The sequence below is a fragment of the Zophobas morio genome, unplaced genomic scaffold (assembly GCF_036711695.1).
Source record: "Zophobas morio isolate AGI-343-1 ecotype UQ-CSIRO unplaced genomic scaffold, CSIRO_AGI_Zmor_V1 ptg000044l, whole genome shotgun sequence".
Classification (NCBI taxonomy): Eukaryota; Metazoa; Arthropoda; class Insecta; order Coleoptera; family Tenebrionidae; genus Zophobas; species Zophobas morio.
In genome coordinates this window covers 8,274,129-8,291,491 of record NW_026972149.1, presented here as the reverse complement: position 1 = coordinate 8,291,491, position 17,363 = coordinate 8,274,129, and the positions used below count along the sequence as shown (strand labels likewise).

Genomic DNA, 17,363 nt, shown 5'->3' with positions numbered 1-17,363 from the left:
CTGTGGTTGCACAAATAGTCTTTTGTTGCGTAAAATTGCAAACAACTATTTAGAAACCACGAGTACAAATTAAAAGATGCGTTTTTCAGGCTTGCGGTTAATATTCATTGTTATTTTATACTTTGTTTCTCGTCGTTACAAGCTCCTTTCGTTTTGTTGTCATCTTATTACAGACCCTCGAGTTCAAAACAATAAAAATTTAACACCACAATAAAATTTTGAATGCATCAAATTAAGCCATCCGGTGGCAGTTAATGACTAAATTTTAATAGAAATGTAGTTAGTGTGGTAAATTTGACCATGTTTAAGTCGTGCTTATCTCTTCATTTGAAGGTAGGCGGCGTAATTTCACAGCAATAATTAATTGATTTCACTTATGAATTACTCCATTCAACGCTTCCTTTTTTATTTCATTCAAACGTCAATTAAATTAAAGAAGTGAACTGTTGATATGCTTGTGTCACGAAAGGATTTGACTCGAGCGATTGCTAAATGTGCGTGAATAATTAGTAGAATGAATTGTTAAAAGTTTTTATTTCGTGAAAAATTACGTTGTAACGGGAATCTGTGAAGTGGGAGTTTAATTAAGAGGTTATGGAAAGACAGTACACGCTTCTGCAGGAATCTGGGATCCATTAAGTAAGTAACGTTGTGCTTTTCACCCATTTTGGTGCCTGGTGGCAATCAACTTGTCATTATTATTGTTATCATTATTATTATTATTAATTAAAGCGAAGTGGTGAGGCTGCCGTCTGTTATGCTCGCGCTGTCAAATAATAGGGCAACACAGATATCTTACAATGTATTTTGAGAACAGTAATTATCGACTTTTAATTACTTTTTCTGGCAATGCGCTCAGTATTCGAAAACCCCTTTGGCTAGAACGAATTGACGCGTGGTTGTTACACAGTTCTCATTAGCCAAAATTAAATGATGTACACGTGTTCTTTGATCTGAACTGATGAATTGGAGAATGCGAATTGTATAAAGCTTGAAAAACTGTGATCAAATCTCCTGTTTTACCTGTCACAGACAAACAGTAATTTTAACAGAGACATTCTTTCTGAACACTGTGGTCGAAATCTACCTTACTCCTTACTCTATATCTATACTTGTTATGTATTTATCCCACTGCTGACACCAATACATTGTGAACCTTTGTTCTTATGGAGAATCATTTTTTATTGAGACGGTCACAGCATATTGGTGTCAGAAGTGGGATTACTAAGACAGTTTGCGACTAGTTCTGGTTACTCGCTTCGACTCGCCCGCACTACGTAGACCCGGTCAGACCGCAGTTTTCCAGTTTAGATTCCCCATTCCGCGAATTTTTGTAACGGTATTCGGCTAAATATTTTATGGATGCATGTTTCTCTTTAAAATATGTTTTTGCAGTGCGTTTTTTCAATGAGGGTGCGAAGTGGCGAGTGTGGGCGTTTTAAGCGATGTTTATAAAAACGTAAAATTTCTGGCGCTCCTTTGAAAATGAAAATCGTGTTAAGAAAAAACTGTATCCCAAACCGGCACTTGCCCCCGAAGGAGTTCAATTACAGCGCGAATCGATACTTACGGGCCTCTGATAGTGCGAGCCGCCCCCCGCCGCCACAACTCATACAGAATCAGAGTAAATTAGCGCGTGTTCGGGTTTAAGCAGTTTATTTACGTCAAATAAATTATGTTCTTTATTTATTTTTGTAGCTTGTAAACGTCGACAGTTTATTACATGCATATTGAATATGTTTATCCCCCTTTAACCCTTGAAAGGGGACCGCTACATTATACACAAATCTCATATGAGATATGTTCAAACAAAATCTGCCTTTATATCCGACTGTAGACATCTTTCTTAAGCCAATAGTAAACCTCACTGAAAGGAGTATAATTGTGACATTACTCAAACCGATTTTGCATATTTAGGGCGGCTAATGCGGAGACGACTTAAAAATGATGGAAATGACTTAGGGATGCTGCGTTGCAGCTAAATCGCAGATCAGTCGATTTTGTAAATATTGACTTGAGGATGAACACCCCAAATTTTCGCCACGTATTATCTCCTCGATCGGGATCTTGCAAATTGTTGGTTTATAACTGAATTAAAAATGCCCCTCTGTTTATTTATTTTCCGCTAAAGAAGTATCCGATAAACAAAGCTTCGTTGTTCAAACAAGCGTAAACAACTCTTCTCCGAAAATATTACGAAATTGTTGTTTTATATTTTTTGGCAAAAATGACTTCAACGGGTGCTGATTCGATCAATCGATTAATCAAATAATCGTTTGCTTCATCCATCAACTTTCTACAATCCCAATTTAAATTGCTTTTTGAACGCATGCGCCCCACCGCTAAATAAATATTAATTTGACTGTTATTCACACACAGGAGTTTTTACAGCGTGTAGGCGGCACGGCTTTAATACTCGATTAAAGAGAACGTGTACTTTATGCTTCTAAATAATTAATTGTTTATTGTAACCTAGCGAAATTACTAAATTATTTCATAATCGTCAGCTTTAACAATTAATTTTTCTGCCTTTACAAGCAATAAATTACCGTTTACAGGCTTGCAGCTACATTATGATTAATGAGATACATTACGCTGGTTTCTTATAATTGAAAACAATTTTTCTCTGGTTGAGGCCACTAAGATGCTAGCTGGACTGTTTAAAATGCACGTACCGAGAGTCCGTGGACTTAAACATCAGCCACCGGAAACAAAACTCAGTTGGCAATTCTGATCGAACGTCATTTCATGCTGTTTTCAAGTTATCTGTCTAATAAAAACCGACACAGACAGACGCTAGACGACAGATGGCAGACGGACGGAAAAGGGAGTTCGTTCCTTAACTTACCTTAACTTGAATATGTTAATCTTGAGGTGTATAATATGACACCCCTAGAATGCTTTAGGTATGAAAAACTCGGTCTCCCCTTTCCGAGGGTTTAAAATCTTGCAAATATTTTAAGGTTATGGTATGGTAAACATGAAACACCGCTGATTAAAATTTGCTGTTTACCTCTTCCAAAAACTTGATGACGTAGTTTCAAAATTTTGCTAAGTAAATACTCTTTAAAACGTGCAAATTAATAGGTGTGTGGTTTTTAACTTATTACCCGAGCAACTCCACTGGAAATGTTAAACTTGCGAGCTTTTCCAGTTGGAATATTTTTAAAATTTATCTCCAGGAACAGTCAGTCACATTTGAAGTTTGTTTAAATTACAAATTGTATTTTTCGCTTCATGCGTGGACCAGTTTTAAAAACAATATTTTGTTTGCTGAAGCTCAATGGAGAACTAAGTCCCGCGTCGCCCCCCATTTTAATTACAACCCTTTTTGTAGGTTGTTTGGAATTTGGCGACATAAATATGCAAATTTGTGAATTCTGTATTGCTTGATGACGGATCGGAATTCGTATTGATTGACACAGCTAACATCGTTTTTAGCAGAAAGTCGATGTTTGTCCTTAGGTTGAGTGTAAAGAGTAATCAAATCGCTACTTTTCCATTACCCGTTTGACGAGACATCATTTTGCCAGCTTTGATCAAGTTGACTGTACGTATACTGTATATATAGTTGATAAGTAGTAAAGTACGATTGACAAAAAACGACGTCAAGTAGGTATGTCGGAAGCAGACTTGAGTATTAAGATATAGTTTTGCGCAAGAGCTCAGGAAGCGGATTAGTTTAACGACTTTCACGTAAAATTGAGTTACTTTGAGACAGCGTACTTTGTTTGTCGTAAAGTGGATGATTCCAAAACGAAAATATTGAGTAAGTTCAGCGAGCATACTGCGGCTTACGTTGAAGTTAACAGCTTGACATCGCATGCACACTTGACGCCGTTTGGTTTCACGTTCGACTGTCTGCGTAAGTCTCGTTTTACCCACCTGTCTTTACGTGGGTGGCAAGCGACAATGCAGCCGAAATCTTCCGGAATAATTATAAGTCACGGAACGGCGTTTTAAATAATGTTCGTCGTGTAGGCAAAACGAGTCTTTTGTGCGAGATGACAGTGTTATAAATTCGGGTAGTAATTTGGTAAGCAGAAATCTGAATAATCAATCGCGCACTATGAGAAGGCTAATAGAGACACGTGCGGAGCTTCCCGCTGCCGACGTAGGTTGGGGGCGGTCGTCAGCGTTCCTCTCCATCTAACATACTGGCGCGTTCCAAGGTGGCAGCTTCCAATTAAATTACTCTTCATTTTATAGAAAACGAGCCACACGCATTAATCATGCCCGGCCTTGCTGTCGACTAAATTCATTTGTCAACGGTGCAACTCGCAAACAATTTAGATTATTTTTGTCGCACACTGCGAAGAATCGTCTGGAAAAACTCGGACTGTCAGGGGGCGATTACATGGGGCTACCTAACAATAAATAAGAGAACCACCATTAGGACTCGTCATCGCTCAGCGCCGTCATAACATCTCGAGATTTACGCAAGCAGCCCCAGGGCGCTGCTTTGGGGCCGCTGTTGCTTCACACGCCAACTCAGTGAATTCTTCAAGCCTAAACTTAAACAACACTTTAGGAATGACGTGCGGGTGAGGACCACACCAAAAATAATCCATTTCGTCTAAAAAGACGGTGAATTCCGAGAGTCAAAGTGAAACATTTGTGCGGTAATGGTTCCTTATCTATAGGTAATTTGAAATAATTACCGAATGTGGGTCCACGAAGTCTGGGTTCGGCAAACTTCTTTATGTAGAAGTATTTTGAAACAAAAATTAATGCAACTGAGAAACAATGTCTCAGGCGAATTAGAATACATTCAGTTATGTTCACACTGATAATACAGGTCATTCAGTAGTGCCTTGCTGGATTCCACTGTAAACCACTATTCTGACAGATGCTACATTTTGACCTTCTGATAACACGGTCATGCAAATGAAGCAACCTTTAAACCAATGTTTTTTTTATGCGTGCGATAAACATTCCATTTTTATAAATAAAACACAATTTTTAAATTACAGTAATGTTAATAAAACATAACACGCTCCTCCAATTAGTCATCATACCTCTGGAATGGCTCTCAATTCGTGAATCTTACAACAACTAAAAAAAATTATAAACGAAGTCCTGTTATGTCTGCCGAAGTTAATTACAAATTGCTGACTACATCATAAAAAAACGAATAAAAATACTGTGTATATAAGTTTCGGTTATCAAAATGCGTGCAGTCCGTTGAAACTCAAAAATGGCAACGTCCAAAATTTGCAAGTTTTATAATAATCAAAACGTTTTTATTACCGGGGGTAGTGGTTTCGTGGGAAAAGTGTTAATAGAGAAACTACTGCGAAGTACCAACGTTCACACTATTTATGTTTTAATTCGAGCCAAGAAAGGACACGATGCTCAAAAGCGATTTGACGACATTTTTGACAGTATAGTAAGTACCAAATCCGTATGGATGGTCAAAGTACTACTTTGCACGATTTAGATTTTCGACAAATTGAAGAGCAAACAACCTGAATTTAAGAACCGGGTGGTACCTATCTGCGGCGACTGTGTTACCAATGGTTTGGGTCTTTCAGAAGGAGACAAAGAAAGATTGATATCTGAAGTGAACATTGTGTTTCATGTTGCTGCTTCTGTGTACTTCGACGAACATATTTGTAAGGCCTACACTATTAATTGCAAGGGAACAGAAAATGTGTTATCACTTTGTAAAGAAATGAGTGTTTTAAAGGTAAATTGACAGTTTTTATTTAACTGGTAGTGCGCTTATTTAATTCTAGGTGTTTATGCATGTGTCTACGGCTTACTCTAACTGTAATCGTCCTTCAGTCGATGAAGTTATATACGACACTCCAGTAAAATACACCCAAATGGAAAATTTAGTGCATAAATCTACAATGGAAGAAATGGAAAAGTTGACCCCTAAGTAAGCATCAAGTACTCATCAACAAAATTTAAAGTTCATGTTTTCAAGGTTATTGGAGTCGTGGCCTAACACTTATACTTTTACAAAAGCTTTAGCTGAAAATCTAATACAAGACAATTATGGTAATTTTCCGCTAGGAATTTTTCGTCCAGGGATTGGTAAGTCCTCCCGGACATAAATTTCGGTGTCATAAATCAACGATTTCAGTAACATCCACCTACAAGGAGCCCCTCGAAAACTGGAGTGACTCCAACAGTGGCCCTAACATGGTCCTACGTTGTGCCTCGTTAGGGTACACCCAAATCTTCTCCGCTAATCATTCCAAGATCGAAATGGTACCCGTTGATTTAACCGTAGCTGCTCTAATAGCAACAGCCTGGGACGTTTACTTCAACCAAAACCAACAACAACTACCCATTTACAACTACGTGTCTTCCACAGACAATGCTCTTACAGTTCACGAATTCTTTTTACTTATTTGTACCCAACTTCGAAATTACCCATCAAACAAAGCTGTTTGGGTTCCAAATTTTCAAACAATACCAGGCTCTCCTGTGACCGACTTTCTCATTTACTGCTACCACCTCGTTCTAGGGTTGTCACTAGATTTCCTTCGGTTGTTTTGTCTTAAGAAGCCTAAAATTTTTCTAGGGATGATAAAAACACACTTGGCTATGACACGGTTGTCCCATTTTGGTAATCGAGAGTGGACATTTTCTAACAAAAACGTTAAAGAAATGTGGGGACAAATGAACGAAACGGATAGGAATTTGTTCAATTTTGATATAGGATCAGTGCAGTGGGTTTATTATTTGAGGAACTATTTCAAGGGATTGAAGGTACATTTGATGAAAGAAAATTTGGAAACGCTACCAGAGGCCAAAACTAGATTGAAAAAGTACTAACTTGGTGTGGTATGTTGTATTACGTTCTAATGATAACTTTTTTTTAGGTTGCAATTTTTGCAAAATGGCATGCATTTTCTAGTGATTTTCTTTGGAATAAGCACTATTTTTATATTGATGTTGAAATTTTATTGTTAGTTTGATTGTAACATACCTATAAATATTTGCATCTGGAGACAACATGGCGCTGAAATGTGCTTACAACACAAATTTTGATTTACTTATCAACTAATAACATTGATAATTGTAATAATCATTTGTTGTTATAAATATGAATATAACTTTTTATATATGTGTACTTTTTTGCCAAAACAACGTTTTAAACGTTTTCAACACTACACCGATAACCTAAGTTAAGTCAACGGTATACGATGACCATAGGACGAGATTTTTAGAGCAGAATTATAAGTATCTACACTTTTATAACCTATAAATTTCTTCGAGATCTACTTCCTAGATGCCTCAGAAATGTTTTCTTCCGAACTACAAAGTGACGTCCGTATACGGTGGTGTATATGATGGTAAACGATGAAAGCACTTTTTTTCACTAGCAGCCAGGACGCATGCAAATGTCGACTCATTTAGTGGTAGCAAATTCAACTTTTGCGACCACCGGCTCAAAAAGAAAAATTGAGGTTATGTACGCAATGTTTGATGTGATTATTTCTTAAAAAATGAACAAATGTGTGCTACAAACCTTACTTGAGTATACGCATGGTAGTTGGTAGACGGTAGAAGATAAAATGATTAACTCAGCGACAAGTATAAACGGTTTTCTTTGTGTTGAAGATTTAGATTAAGTTTGATTATAAATCAAAACAAAATCATGTTGCGTCAAAAAATTGAACGTTTATTTTTACTTCCCGAGCGTAAGCAAAGGAAGTATTGTAATCGAGTCCGTCGGCCGACTCTCTACTTTTACGTTTTCTCGATCTTTCATGACCCCTAGAAGACGAAGAAATAGGTCTCCCATTTCCGTCTGTCTGTCCGTCTGTCCGCCTGTCCGTCTGTCCGTCCGTCTGTCCGTCCGTCTGTCCGTCGGTCCGTCCGTCTGTCCGTCTGTCCGTCTGCCGTCCCGGATTTTTATTAGACAGATAATCTCCGAAAGTACTCGACCGATTGTTGTGAAATTTTGTACTTATATTAAGAATATCATGTAGATGGTAAAACGCTAACCAAAATTTGTCTAATCATCCCCACCACTAATGCGATGACGTCACTTCAAAATTGTACATAGTAAATGGGTTTTCAATTGTATAAAATAACATAGTCCTACACATGTAGTTTACAACTCTGAATCGACTTTTCACCCGAAACGTCCAGATTTTTGGAAAAAAAATCAAAATTATAAAACAACATTTTAAAATTTAATTTTTAATCTGCTAACCAGAATGCTTTGAAATGTTGCAGATGTTTTAAGGCTATAAAGAGCATCATAAATCTTTAGTCAAAAAATATTTGCTTATCCCCTCCAAAAACTTGATGACGTCAGCTCAAAAGTTTGTGGAATAAATCATATCTAAAATGTACAAAATATGATGAGTCTGTACTTGTGATCTATCACTCCATTCATATTTTTTGGATTTGCATATACAGGGTGACTGAAAAAAATTAATGAATGCGTAAATTTATTTTACTGATTTACTCAGAAACTACAAAACCGAATGCTTTCAAATCTTGCAGATATTTTAAGGTTATAAAGAGCATAATAAGTGTTTAGTCAAAATATATTTGCTTATCCCCTCCAAAAAATTGATGACGTCAGGTCGAAAGTTTGCCGAATAAATCCTATCTAAAATGTACAAAATATGGTGAGTCTCTTCTTGTGATTTATCATTCCATTCAAATTTTTTTCGATTTGCATACACAGGGTAACTCAAAAAAATTAATGAATGCGTGATTTTATTTTATTGAGTTAATCAAGAACTACAAAACCGAATGCTTTGAAATCTTGCAGATGTTTTAAGGTTATAAAGAGCATAATAAATGTTTAGTCAAAATATATTTGCTTATCCCCTCCAAAAAATTGATGACGTCAGCTCGAAAGTTTGCCGAATAAATCCTATCCAAACTGTTAAAATATGATGAGTCTGTACTTGTAATTTATCACTCCATTCATATTTTTTGGATTTGCATATACAGGGTGACTCAAAAAAATTAATGAATGCGTAAATATATTTTATTGATTTAATCAGGAACTACAAAACGGAATGCTCTGACATCTTGCAGATGTTTTAAGGTTATAAAGGGCATAATAAATGTTTAGTCAAAATATATTTGGTTATCTTCTACAAAAAACTGATGAGGTCAGCTCAAAAGTTTTCCGAATAAATCGTATCTACAATGTACAAAATATGATGAGTCTGTACTTGTGATTTATCATTCCATTCATATTTTTGGATTTGCATATGCAGGGTGACTCAAAAAAATTAATGAAGGCGTGAATTTATTTTATCGATTTAATCAGGAATTACAAAACCGAATGCTTTGAAATCTTGGGAATATTTTAAAGTTATTATAAGCATGGTAAACTTTTGTTCAAAATGTATTTGTTCATCCCTCCTAAAAAAATTGATGACGTCACCCTTAAATTTTGCTAAATAAATCCTATCTAAAATGCAAAAAATATGATGAGTTTGTACTTGTGATTTATCATTCCATTCATATTTTTTAGATTTTCTTAAGAGGTGGTTCAAAAAAATTAATGAAGTCAATTTATTTTATTGATTAAATCAAAGGCAACACTTATTATTAGTATTACACCCCAACCAACCCAATTTGGTAGACACAAAATTTGTTAAAGGAAAAACTCGGTTGAAACATAAGGGTAGCACGCTTATTTACATCGACTTTAACATTACAGACCTTCATTTGTTTTATGCGTTCACTTGATTCCGCGAATGTGAAATAGACATGTTTATCATCAACCAATTGTGAATTTCACCGTCAAGAATTAAAATAAAACCCAATGTTTTATATAATAAGCGGAAGTCGAAGCAATAAAACCGACGGTCGTTTTGTTTACAGTTTCTCTGTTTGGCTCTCGCGTATGCTGTTACACCTGTCATCTTAAATTAAGAATGTTTATACATACACGATTTTCAGTTGCCTCTGATACGTAGGTATACGTGAGTAAATTGTTTCGTTATTTTATTGATTATTACAAATCAATATTCAAACGACCCAATTCATTTTCCCGAAAATTTGAGAATATAATAATTTTATTCTTAGTATTACACTACATCTATCCCAACTGATATACGTGTCCTTGCAAAAATGTTGATGACGTCATCGCATTTTTTTTTTAAATTCCCACTACAAAAATGTAATGAGAAAAAAAACACAATAGGCATGCAGTCGTCAAGTTTCCGATAGCGAGGGAAGTACTGTCTAAACTCTTTAGACCAATTTTTTCAGTTTATTGTCTTATGGTTTCTACTAGTGAAAAAAATAGTATATTAACCACGGTTGCAAAGCCACTTCTAGACCTCGCGCTTCAGAGCCCTCGACGCTGCGCGTCTCGGGTTCTAATTTGCGCTCGGTCTAGAATGCTTGGCTCTGCAACCTTGGCTAATAATATACTATTTAATACTGAGTTTCTTAAACAAAAAAACCTGAATATCCTAACAGGTTTACAAACTAAAATATCAACGTATTGTGTTAAAAAATAATGAGCCTGTTATGTTGTAATTGTATAATTATATTATCTAGGATAAACTGCTTATGAAGAAGTCGACCAGTTTTGTTTTGTAAAAAAACAAAACTGGTAAACAAGTTTATATATATAAACTTCGGTTACCAAAACCGGTGCAGTCTGCAAATATGTCTGCGTCAGAAATTTACAAATTTTATAACGATCAAAACGTTTTTATTACGGGGGGTAGTGGTTTCGTAGGAAAAGTTTTAATCGAAAAACTACTAAGAAGTACTAACGTTCGCACTATTTATGTTTTAATTCGACCAAAGAAAGAATGCGATGCCCAAAAACGGTTTCACAACATTTTTGACAACATAGTAAGTATCAAAGTGCATATGGCAAATTTAAAGTACTACTTTGATATAGCTTTTCGAAAAATTGAAGAGCGAACAACCTGAATTTAGGAATCGGGTGGTACCCATCCATGGCGATTGTACCACAACAAATTTAGGTATTTCAGAAAAAGACAACGAAAGACTGAAGTCTGAAGTGAACATAGTGTTTCATGTTGCCGCTGCTATTTTCTTCAACCAGCATATTAGTACGGCCTACGCTATTAACTGCAAAGGTACAGAAAATGTGTTATCACTTTGTAAAGAAATGAGTGTTTTGAAGGTAAATTTCCTAGTGCTAGTTGATTAGTTCTTACGTTTATTTAAATCTTCAGGTGTTTATACATGTGTCAACGGCTTACTCCAATTGTAATCGTCCTTATGTTGACGAGATTATATACGACACTCCCAGTAAATACACACAAGTGGAAAATTTATTAAACAGATTGACATTGAAAGAAGCTCGAAAGTTGACTCCTAAGTCAGTACCTAGTACGTATCAACAAAATTTATAGTTCGCTTTTTCAAGGTTACTAGAGTCGTGGCCCAACACTTACACTTTTACAAAAGCTTTAGCTGAAAATCTAGTACGAGACAAGTCCGGGAATTTTCGTGTAGGAATTTTTCGTCCAGGGGGTGGTAACCTCTTCCAGAGAGAAATTACGTAGTTATAAATTAAACGATTTCAGTAACATCCACCTACAAGGAACCCCTCGAAAACTGGAGCGATTCCAACAGTGGCCCAAACTTTGTCATCCGTTGTGCCTCTTTGGGATACATCCAAATTTTCTCCGCTACTCACTCCAGAATTGAATTGGTTCCCGCTGATTTAACCATAGCTGCTCTAATAGCAACCGCCTGGGATGTTTACTGCAACCAGGACAAAGACAAGCTTCCCATTTACAATTATGTCACCTCAAATGACAATTCTCTCACGATTTGTGAATTATTTTCAGTCGTTTGTCTTCAACTTCGAAATTACCCTTCGAACAAGGCTGTCTGGGTTCCAAATTTTCGAACAGTAGAAGGATCTCCCATGGTCTATTTTTTCATTTTCTGCTACCACATGATTCTAGGGCTGATACTAGATTTTCTTCGGTTGCTTTGTTTTCAGAAGCCTAAAATTTTTATGGTCATGTTAAAAACACAATTAATTATAAAGGACTTGTACTACTTTAGTGTTCGAGAGTGGAACTTCTCAAACAAAAATGTCAAAGATATGTGGGGGCAAATGAACGAAGTTGATAAACACTTGTTTAACTTTGATATGGGATCTGTGCAGTGGATTTATTATCTGAGGAACTATTTTAAGGGACTGAGGGTGTATTTGATGAAAGAGACCTTGGAGGCAGTACCAGAAGCCAAAACTAGAATGAAAAGGTACTGACTTTATTTCATGTATATTATAAAGTTTTTTTAATTCTTTATAACCTTGTAGGTTGGAATTTTTGCAGTATGTCGTGCATTTTCTAGTGATTTTTTTTGGAATAAGCACCATTTTGATGTTACTGTCGAATCTTTATTGTTAGTTGTGATTGTAAGATACTTATAACTAATAACATTGCTACATTTTCCTTGATAAACAAGAATAGTAACTGACACGAGTGGATAATTATCATATTATTATTAATATTAATATTAATATTATTACGTTATAGAAAAATACGCAATATTAAGTACAAGTTTTTCGGTGGGTTCTTGGTCAGTCTTTGATGCGCATAAGTTTATAATTTAATTGTTAAGACAATTTAAACATAAACATACTTAAAAGACAAAACTGGTCTTTGTAACATGTTTTTCTTTTAATCAGTCTGCAAAATCCTGTTCTCAGAAGTTGTTAACCTTCCTGCTATAATTAAAACCAATTACTCGTATCGAGAGAGGGCAAGATCATCGCGAACGCGACAGTTTCACTTCAAACCAGACTGTTGGTTATTTCTCAGTTTTACGATGGCTCAGTCTCAAATAAGTGAATTTTATAATAACAAAAACGTTTTCATAACAGGCGGGACCGGTTTTTTAGGAAAAGTTCTGATCGAGAAACTGCTAAGGAGTACAAAATTGAACAAAATCTATGTTTTAATCAGATCGAAAAAGGGGCAGGGTGCCAACGAGCGCTTGAAAAACATATTTAGCAGTAGTGTAAGTACAAAACATCAAAATAATTCGTTGAATTAAAATATCTAGTCATTTTTAATTTGCAGCTTTTTGAAAAATTAAAAAACGAACAGCCTGATTTTCGAACTAAGGTAGTACCTGTTTGTGGGAGTTGCGAGCTTGTAGATTTAGGTCTGTCAACTCAGGATAAGGACTTGTTGATATCCGACGTTAATATAGTGTTTCATTTGGCCAGCAGTGTGAGTTTTTTTGCAAATTTGGTTACTCTGTATGAGATCAATTGTAAAGGAACACAGAATGTGTTAACGTTGTGTAAGGAAATGGAATTTTTGAAAGTAAGTTTCAGGGTATGTGAAGATCTGTGATTATTTGAGTGTTTCAGGTGTTTATATATGTATCTACGGCTTATAGCAACTCTAATTTGTCTTCTATAGATGAAATGGTGTACGATACTCCTTTAAAATACACTCAAGTGGAACAAATACTGAAGAAATCGTCTGTAGAGGAAGTTATTAATCTATCCCCTAAGTAAGCTGTTTTCAAGTAGTATAACAAAGATTTACACTCTCGTTTTCAGGTTGATAGGGACTTGGCCCAATCGTTACACTTTCAGTAAAGCCTTGGCCGAAAATGTGGTACGAGATGGTTCTGGGAGTTTTCCGATTGGAATTTTTCGACCGGCAATGGGTAAGCATGGATGTCTCACGACTCGTAGCTATTTTATGACTTTTAGTCATACCCACTCATAAGGATCCTCTTGACAACTGGAGTGATTCTAGATCTGGCCCAACCATTATTATAGAATTTGGTTTATTAGGATGGATCCAATTTTACACTGCCAATCATACACACCTCGAGATAGTTCCAGTAGATTTAACCATATCTGCTCTAATAGCAGCAGCTTGGGATGTCTGTTGTAATCAAAACCAAAGAGTTCTACCCGTCTATAATTACGTGTCATCACCAGACAATCCAATCACTAATCATGAATTTCTCTTACTAACTTGTCTCCAATTTCGTAATTACCCGTCACAAAAAACCATATGGGTTCCAAATCTTCAAATACAAGATAAATCCACTCTATCTACAACTGTTCTTAATTACTTCCATCATTTCTCTCGAGCGATTTTCCTGGATTTTCTTCGGCTACTTCGTTTCCAAAAACCTGAAGTAGTGCAAGGAACGATAAAAATACTCTACTTCATAAAATTGTGTGTTTATTTTGCCAACCATGAGTGGTCCTTTTCCAATAACAATATTCACGAAATGTGGGACCGAATGAATGAGATTGATAAAAACAAATTCAATTTTGATATGAAAACAGTACAGTGGCCACAGTACTTGAGAAACTACACCAAAGGATTAAAAACATACTTGTTGAAGGAGAGTTTGAGCACGCTACCCGAAGCAAAAGCTCGAGTGAAAAGGTATGCCATTTTGGTTGCAAATTCAGTTTCACTTATTGCAATTTTCAGGTTTCAACTTGTCAACAACGTTTTGCAATGTCTGTTTTATCTTATTGGAATTGGCATCATATTCATTAAGCTGCTATAAATATTTTTGTTGACTGTGGGTACTTAAGTCTTTAAAATAAACAAACTAATAAATAAAATACATATATGTTTAAGCTAGCTCACTCTGTTGGTTTGAATAAGGCGCGCTCTATCTCGCTTTCTTGTTTCTTTGTTACGTTTGGTTGTGATCACGTGGTCTTAACCGACTGGTCCATTTTCGCGTCAGTTTGAAATTCAAAAATGCGTTTCACAGAACAATAGAGAGCAAGACTGCAAACTACGAAATCTCCAATTTCCGGGTAATTGCGGTGCAAAACTGCGAAGGAAAAAAGCCTCTGCTCTTTAGTTTAATGGCTGATTGTGTTAATTCCCACTCTTATTTAAACAAATCAGAGTTAATTCAAGTGAACGACGTAGACGTTTAAGCAGAACAAAAACGGCTCTAAATTTGCATGGACCAAAAACGATGTGCAAAGGAAGACGAATGAATAATAGATGACCGTAAGAGTAAGCCAACTGGGATGGGAAATCGGGCGAGTGTCCAGCGGATGCAGCGCCGGATTTTAATGAAAAACCAGAATGGGTAGAGCATGTGCGTGCCAGCCCGGTATAAACCGTACAAGGGAGCAACACACTAATACAAATTCGTCGACCATTCAGCAGCGATAAACGAAATAATCAGACAATACGGTGATAGATGAAATCGATAAACAAAAATGGACGCCTGGAGCACGCAAAGAACAAAGCCGGCAATTCTCACTACCAAAGGGCCATCAAACGCAACGTGCTAAAGACGCAGGACCAAAGAAAATAAATCGTAAACTTAGAATTAAAAAAAGAATAAGCAAATACTTTTGCAAGCAGCGGAGCCAAGGAACGGATTCGCGCCCGAATACTCCTGAGGATAAGCCGCGATCTCCCCAAACAGCTGAACGAAGCTTTCAGTTCGACCAGAAATTACAAATGTTTTGTTGTAGTTGTTTTTTGTTTCTGATTTAATTTGTTCGTGTCAAAGTGTCTCCAGTGGCCGTTTGGGTGCACTCGTGAATCAAAGGGTGACGTCATGCGCAAAACGAGCTCGTGTCTCCAATATTCAGTGTTAGTGTCAAGTATAGTAATCGAGTCCATCAAACGAAATGCCACTTTTATGTTTTCTAGACGTTTCATGACCCATACAGTACAAAAAAAGTAGATTCCCGTTTCCGTCTGTCTGTCTGTCTGTCTCTCTGTCTGGTGTCTGTATCCTTTTTTATTAGACAAGTAATCTCCGAAACTGCTGGACTGATTGTTGTCAAATTTTATAATATGTGTGTTAAGAATGTCATGCAGATGGTTAAACGCTACCCAAAATTTGGACAATCATCCCCACCAACAATTTGATGATGTCATTTCATTGAATTGTAATTTAAAATAATTTTAATTTTATACACAAATATACTCCTGTACTTGTAGTGTACGAATCCTCTTTCAGTTTTTTCGCTAAACGTTAAAATTTTCGCAAAAACATTTCCACGGTATATTACCGGTATATGTATTACCAACACCGGACATTTCATTGATAATACGCTGCGACTACTTTTCTTTTGTGTTGAGACTAGTATTATCCATGTTGACGACTTCATTATAAATTTTTTATTGGTCAAATTACGAACGAGTCACTCCAGTTAAGCATGGTAAATTTTTGAGCAAAATGTATTTGCTCATCCTCCCTAAAAATATTGATGACGTCACCTCGAAATTTTGCTGAATAAATCCTATCTTAAATGTGCAAATTATGCTGAGTTAATACTTGTGATTTATCACTGCATTAATATTTTTTAGATTTGCTTATACGGGGTGCCTCAAAAAAAATTAATGACTGAGTGAAGTGTGTACGATGTTAGCAGTATTTGTGTATGCATTGATTTGTGCACTACCTGTATTGCATATGCATTCTTAGTCAGATTACGCATTATTTGCATGACGTTCTAGTTAAACGATTCAAGATAAACACAAACATGTACTTGGCCAAGCAATTGACGTTCTAAATTGACGAATGCGTCAAGAAAAACAGGATTTGGAACCTTCTTAACAACGTTTGTCATACAATTCTGCATTATTTTGCGCGAAAATCCTCGGTTTCTTGAATAAATAAGTTGGATTCGAATTGCTGCTGGGTTTGGTGTTTTAGTTAAATAAAGTAGCCTATAAATGAATAATTTGCATATGGCGGAATTTGTGGTAAACTAAAAAAAAGTCAGACTAATTAGTATTAATTGGTTTATCCGGTAAGACAATCCAAATTTGATAATTACTGTGAAATAATGGGTACTTTTGTTTGTGGTTGACGTCAATAGTGACTTTTTGTTTTTTATTTTGTTATAACTTGTATTCATGATGTTGATGTCCCATATTCATCGATCTCAATCCTACTGGTTTGAAAAAGCGGATCATACATCAACAGATAGAGACCCCTTTAACAAACATGATTTTTGCAAACTAGAGACGAAAAATATTTAAGAAGAATAAAATTTTATAAAACTGAATTGTTTTTAATAACTTCATGTTTGTAGGAAAACGGTTGTCGGTTTAATTATGAGATATTTATACTTATCATATTTAAACAGTATAAATACTTCATTTACAAAAGTCCCCTTTGCTCCATGTTGGCCACCAACGAGCGAATTTCACGAATTTTGGGCAACTCTGCCGGCTCTAAATATTTGATTTTTTTGGCCTGGATCGTTGATGCTCAGCGAGAATCACGGGAAGGTCTGGGGCAGGTCTTGCCAGGAAAGGAGACGGTTAGGATTTGGTAATGAGGGATAGAACGTTATACAGTACAATAAAATACAATACAAATACAATACAGCTACAATACAGAATACAATACAGATACAGATGCAGAAATACTACAGGTACAGATATAATACA

At 36.0% G+C, this 17,363-nt stretch overlaps 3 protein-coding genes across 4 annotated transcripts; all 3 read left to right on the top strand.

The window, feature by feature from the left end:
• Nucleotides 1–5,024: 5,024 nt before the first annotated feature.
• Nucleotides 5,025–6,935, top strand: LOC135141570 (fatty acyl-CoA reductase wat-like). The gene is made up of 6 exons (XM_064072794.1): nt 5,025–5,389; nt 5,441–5,689; nt 5,739–5,884; nt 5,933–6,042; nt 6,092–6,782; nt 6,837–6,935. The coding sequence occupies exons 1-6, from the start codon at nt 5,198–5,200 to the stop codon at nt 6,925–6,927; spliced, it is 1,479 nt and encodes a 492-aa protein (XP_063928864.1). The 5' UTR covers nt 5,025–5,197; the 3' UTR covers nt 6,928–6,935.
• Nucleotides 6,936–10,611: 3,676 nt separating this feature from the next.
• Nucleotides 10,612–12,417, top strand: LOC135141542 (fatty acyl-CoA reductase wat-like). 2 transcript variants are annotated; one of them, XM_064072742.1, is made up of 6 exons: nt 10,612–10,803; nt 10,853–11,101; nt 11,154–11,299; nt 11,348–11,454; nt 11,508–12,198; nt 12,257–12,417. In XM_064072742.1, the coding sequence occupies exons 1-6, from the start codon at nt 10,612–10,614 to the stop codon at nt 12,345–12,347; spliced, it is 1,476 nt and encodes a 491-aa protein (XP_063928812.1). In that variant the 3' UTR covers nt 12,348–12,417. The 2 variants fall into 2 exon arrangements, with proteins under 2 accessions (XP_063928812.1, XP_063928811.1); XM_064072741.1 differs by having other exon boundaries at nt 11,348–11,457.
• An 82-nt stretch (nt 12,418–12,499) lies between these two features.
• On the top strand, nt 12,500–14,545 carry LOC135141543 (fatty acyl-CoA reductase wat-like). Its single transcript, XM_064072743.1, has 6 exons — nt 12,500–12,960; nt 13,023–13,271; nt 13,319–13,464; nt 13,514–13,623; nt 13,670–14,363; nt 14,412–14,545. Exons 1-6 carry the CDS (start codon nt 12,769–12,771, stop codon nt 14,488–14,490), a joined length of 1,470 nt encoding a protein of 489 aa, XP_063928813.1. The 5' UTR covers nt 12,500–12,768; the 3' UTR covers nt 14,491–14,545.
• Nucleotides 14,546–17,363: the final 2,818 nt, after the last annotated feature.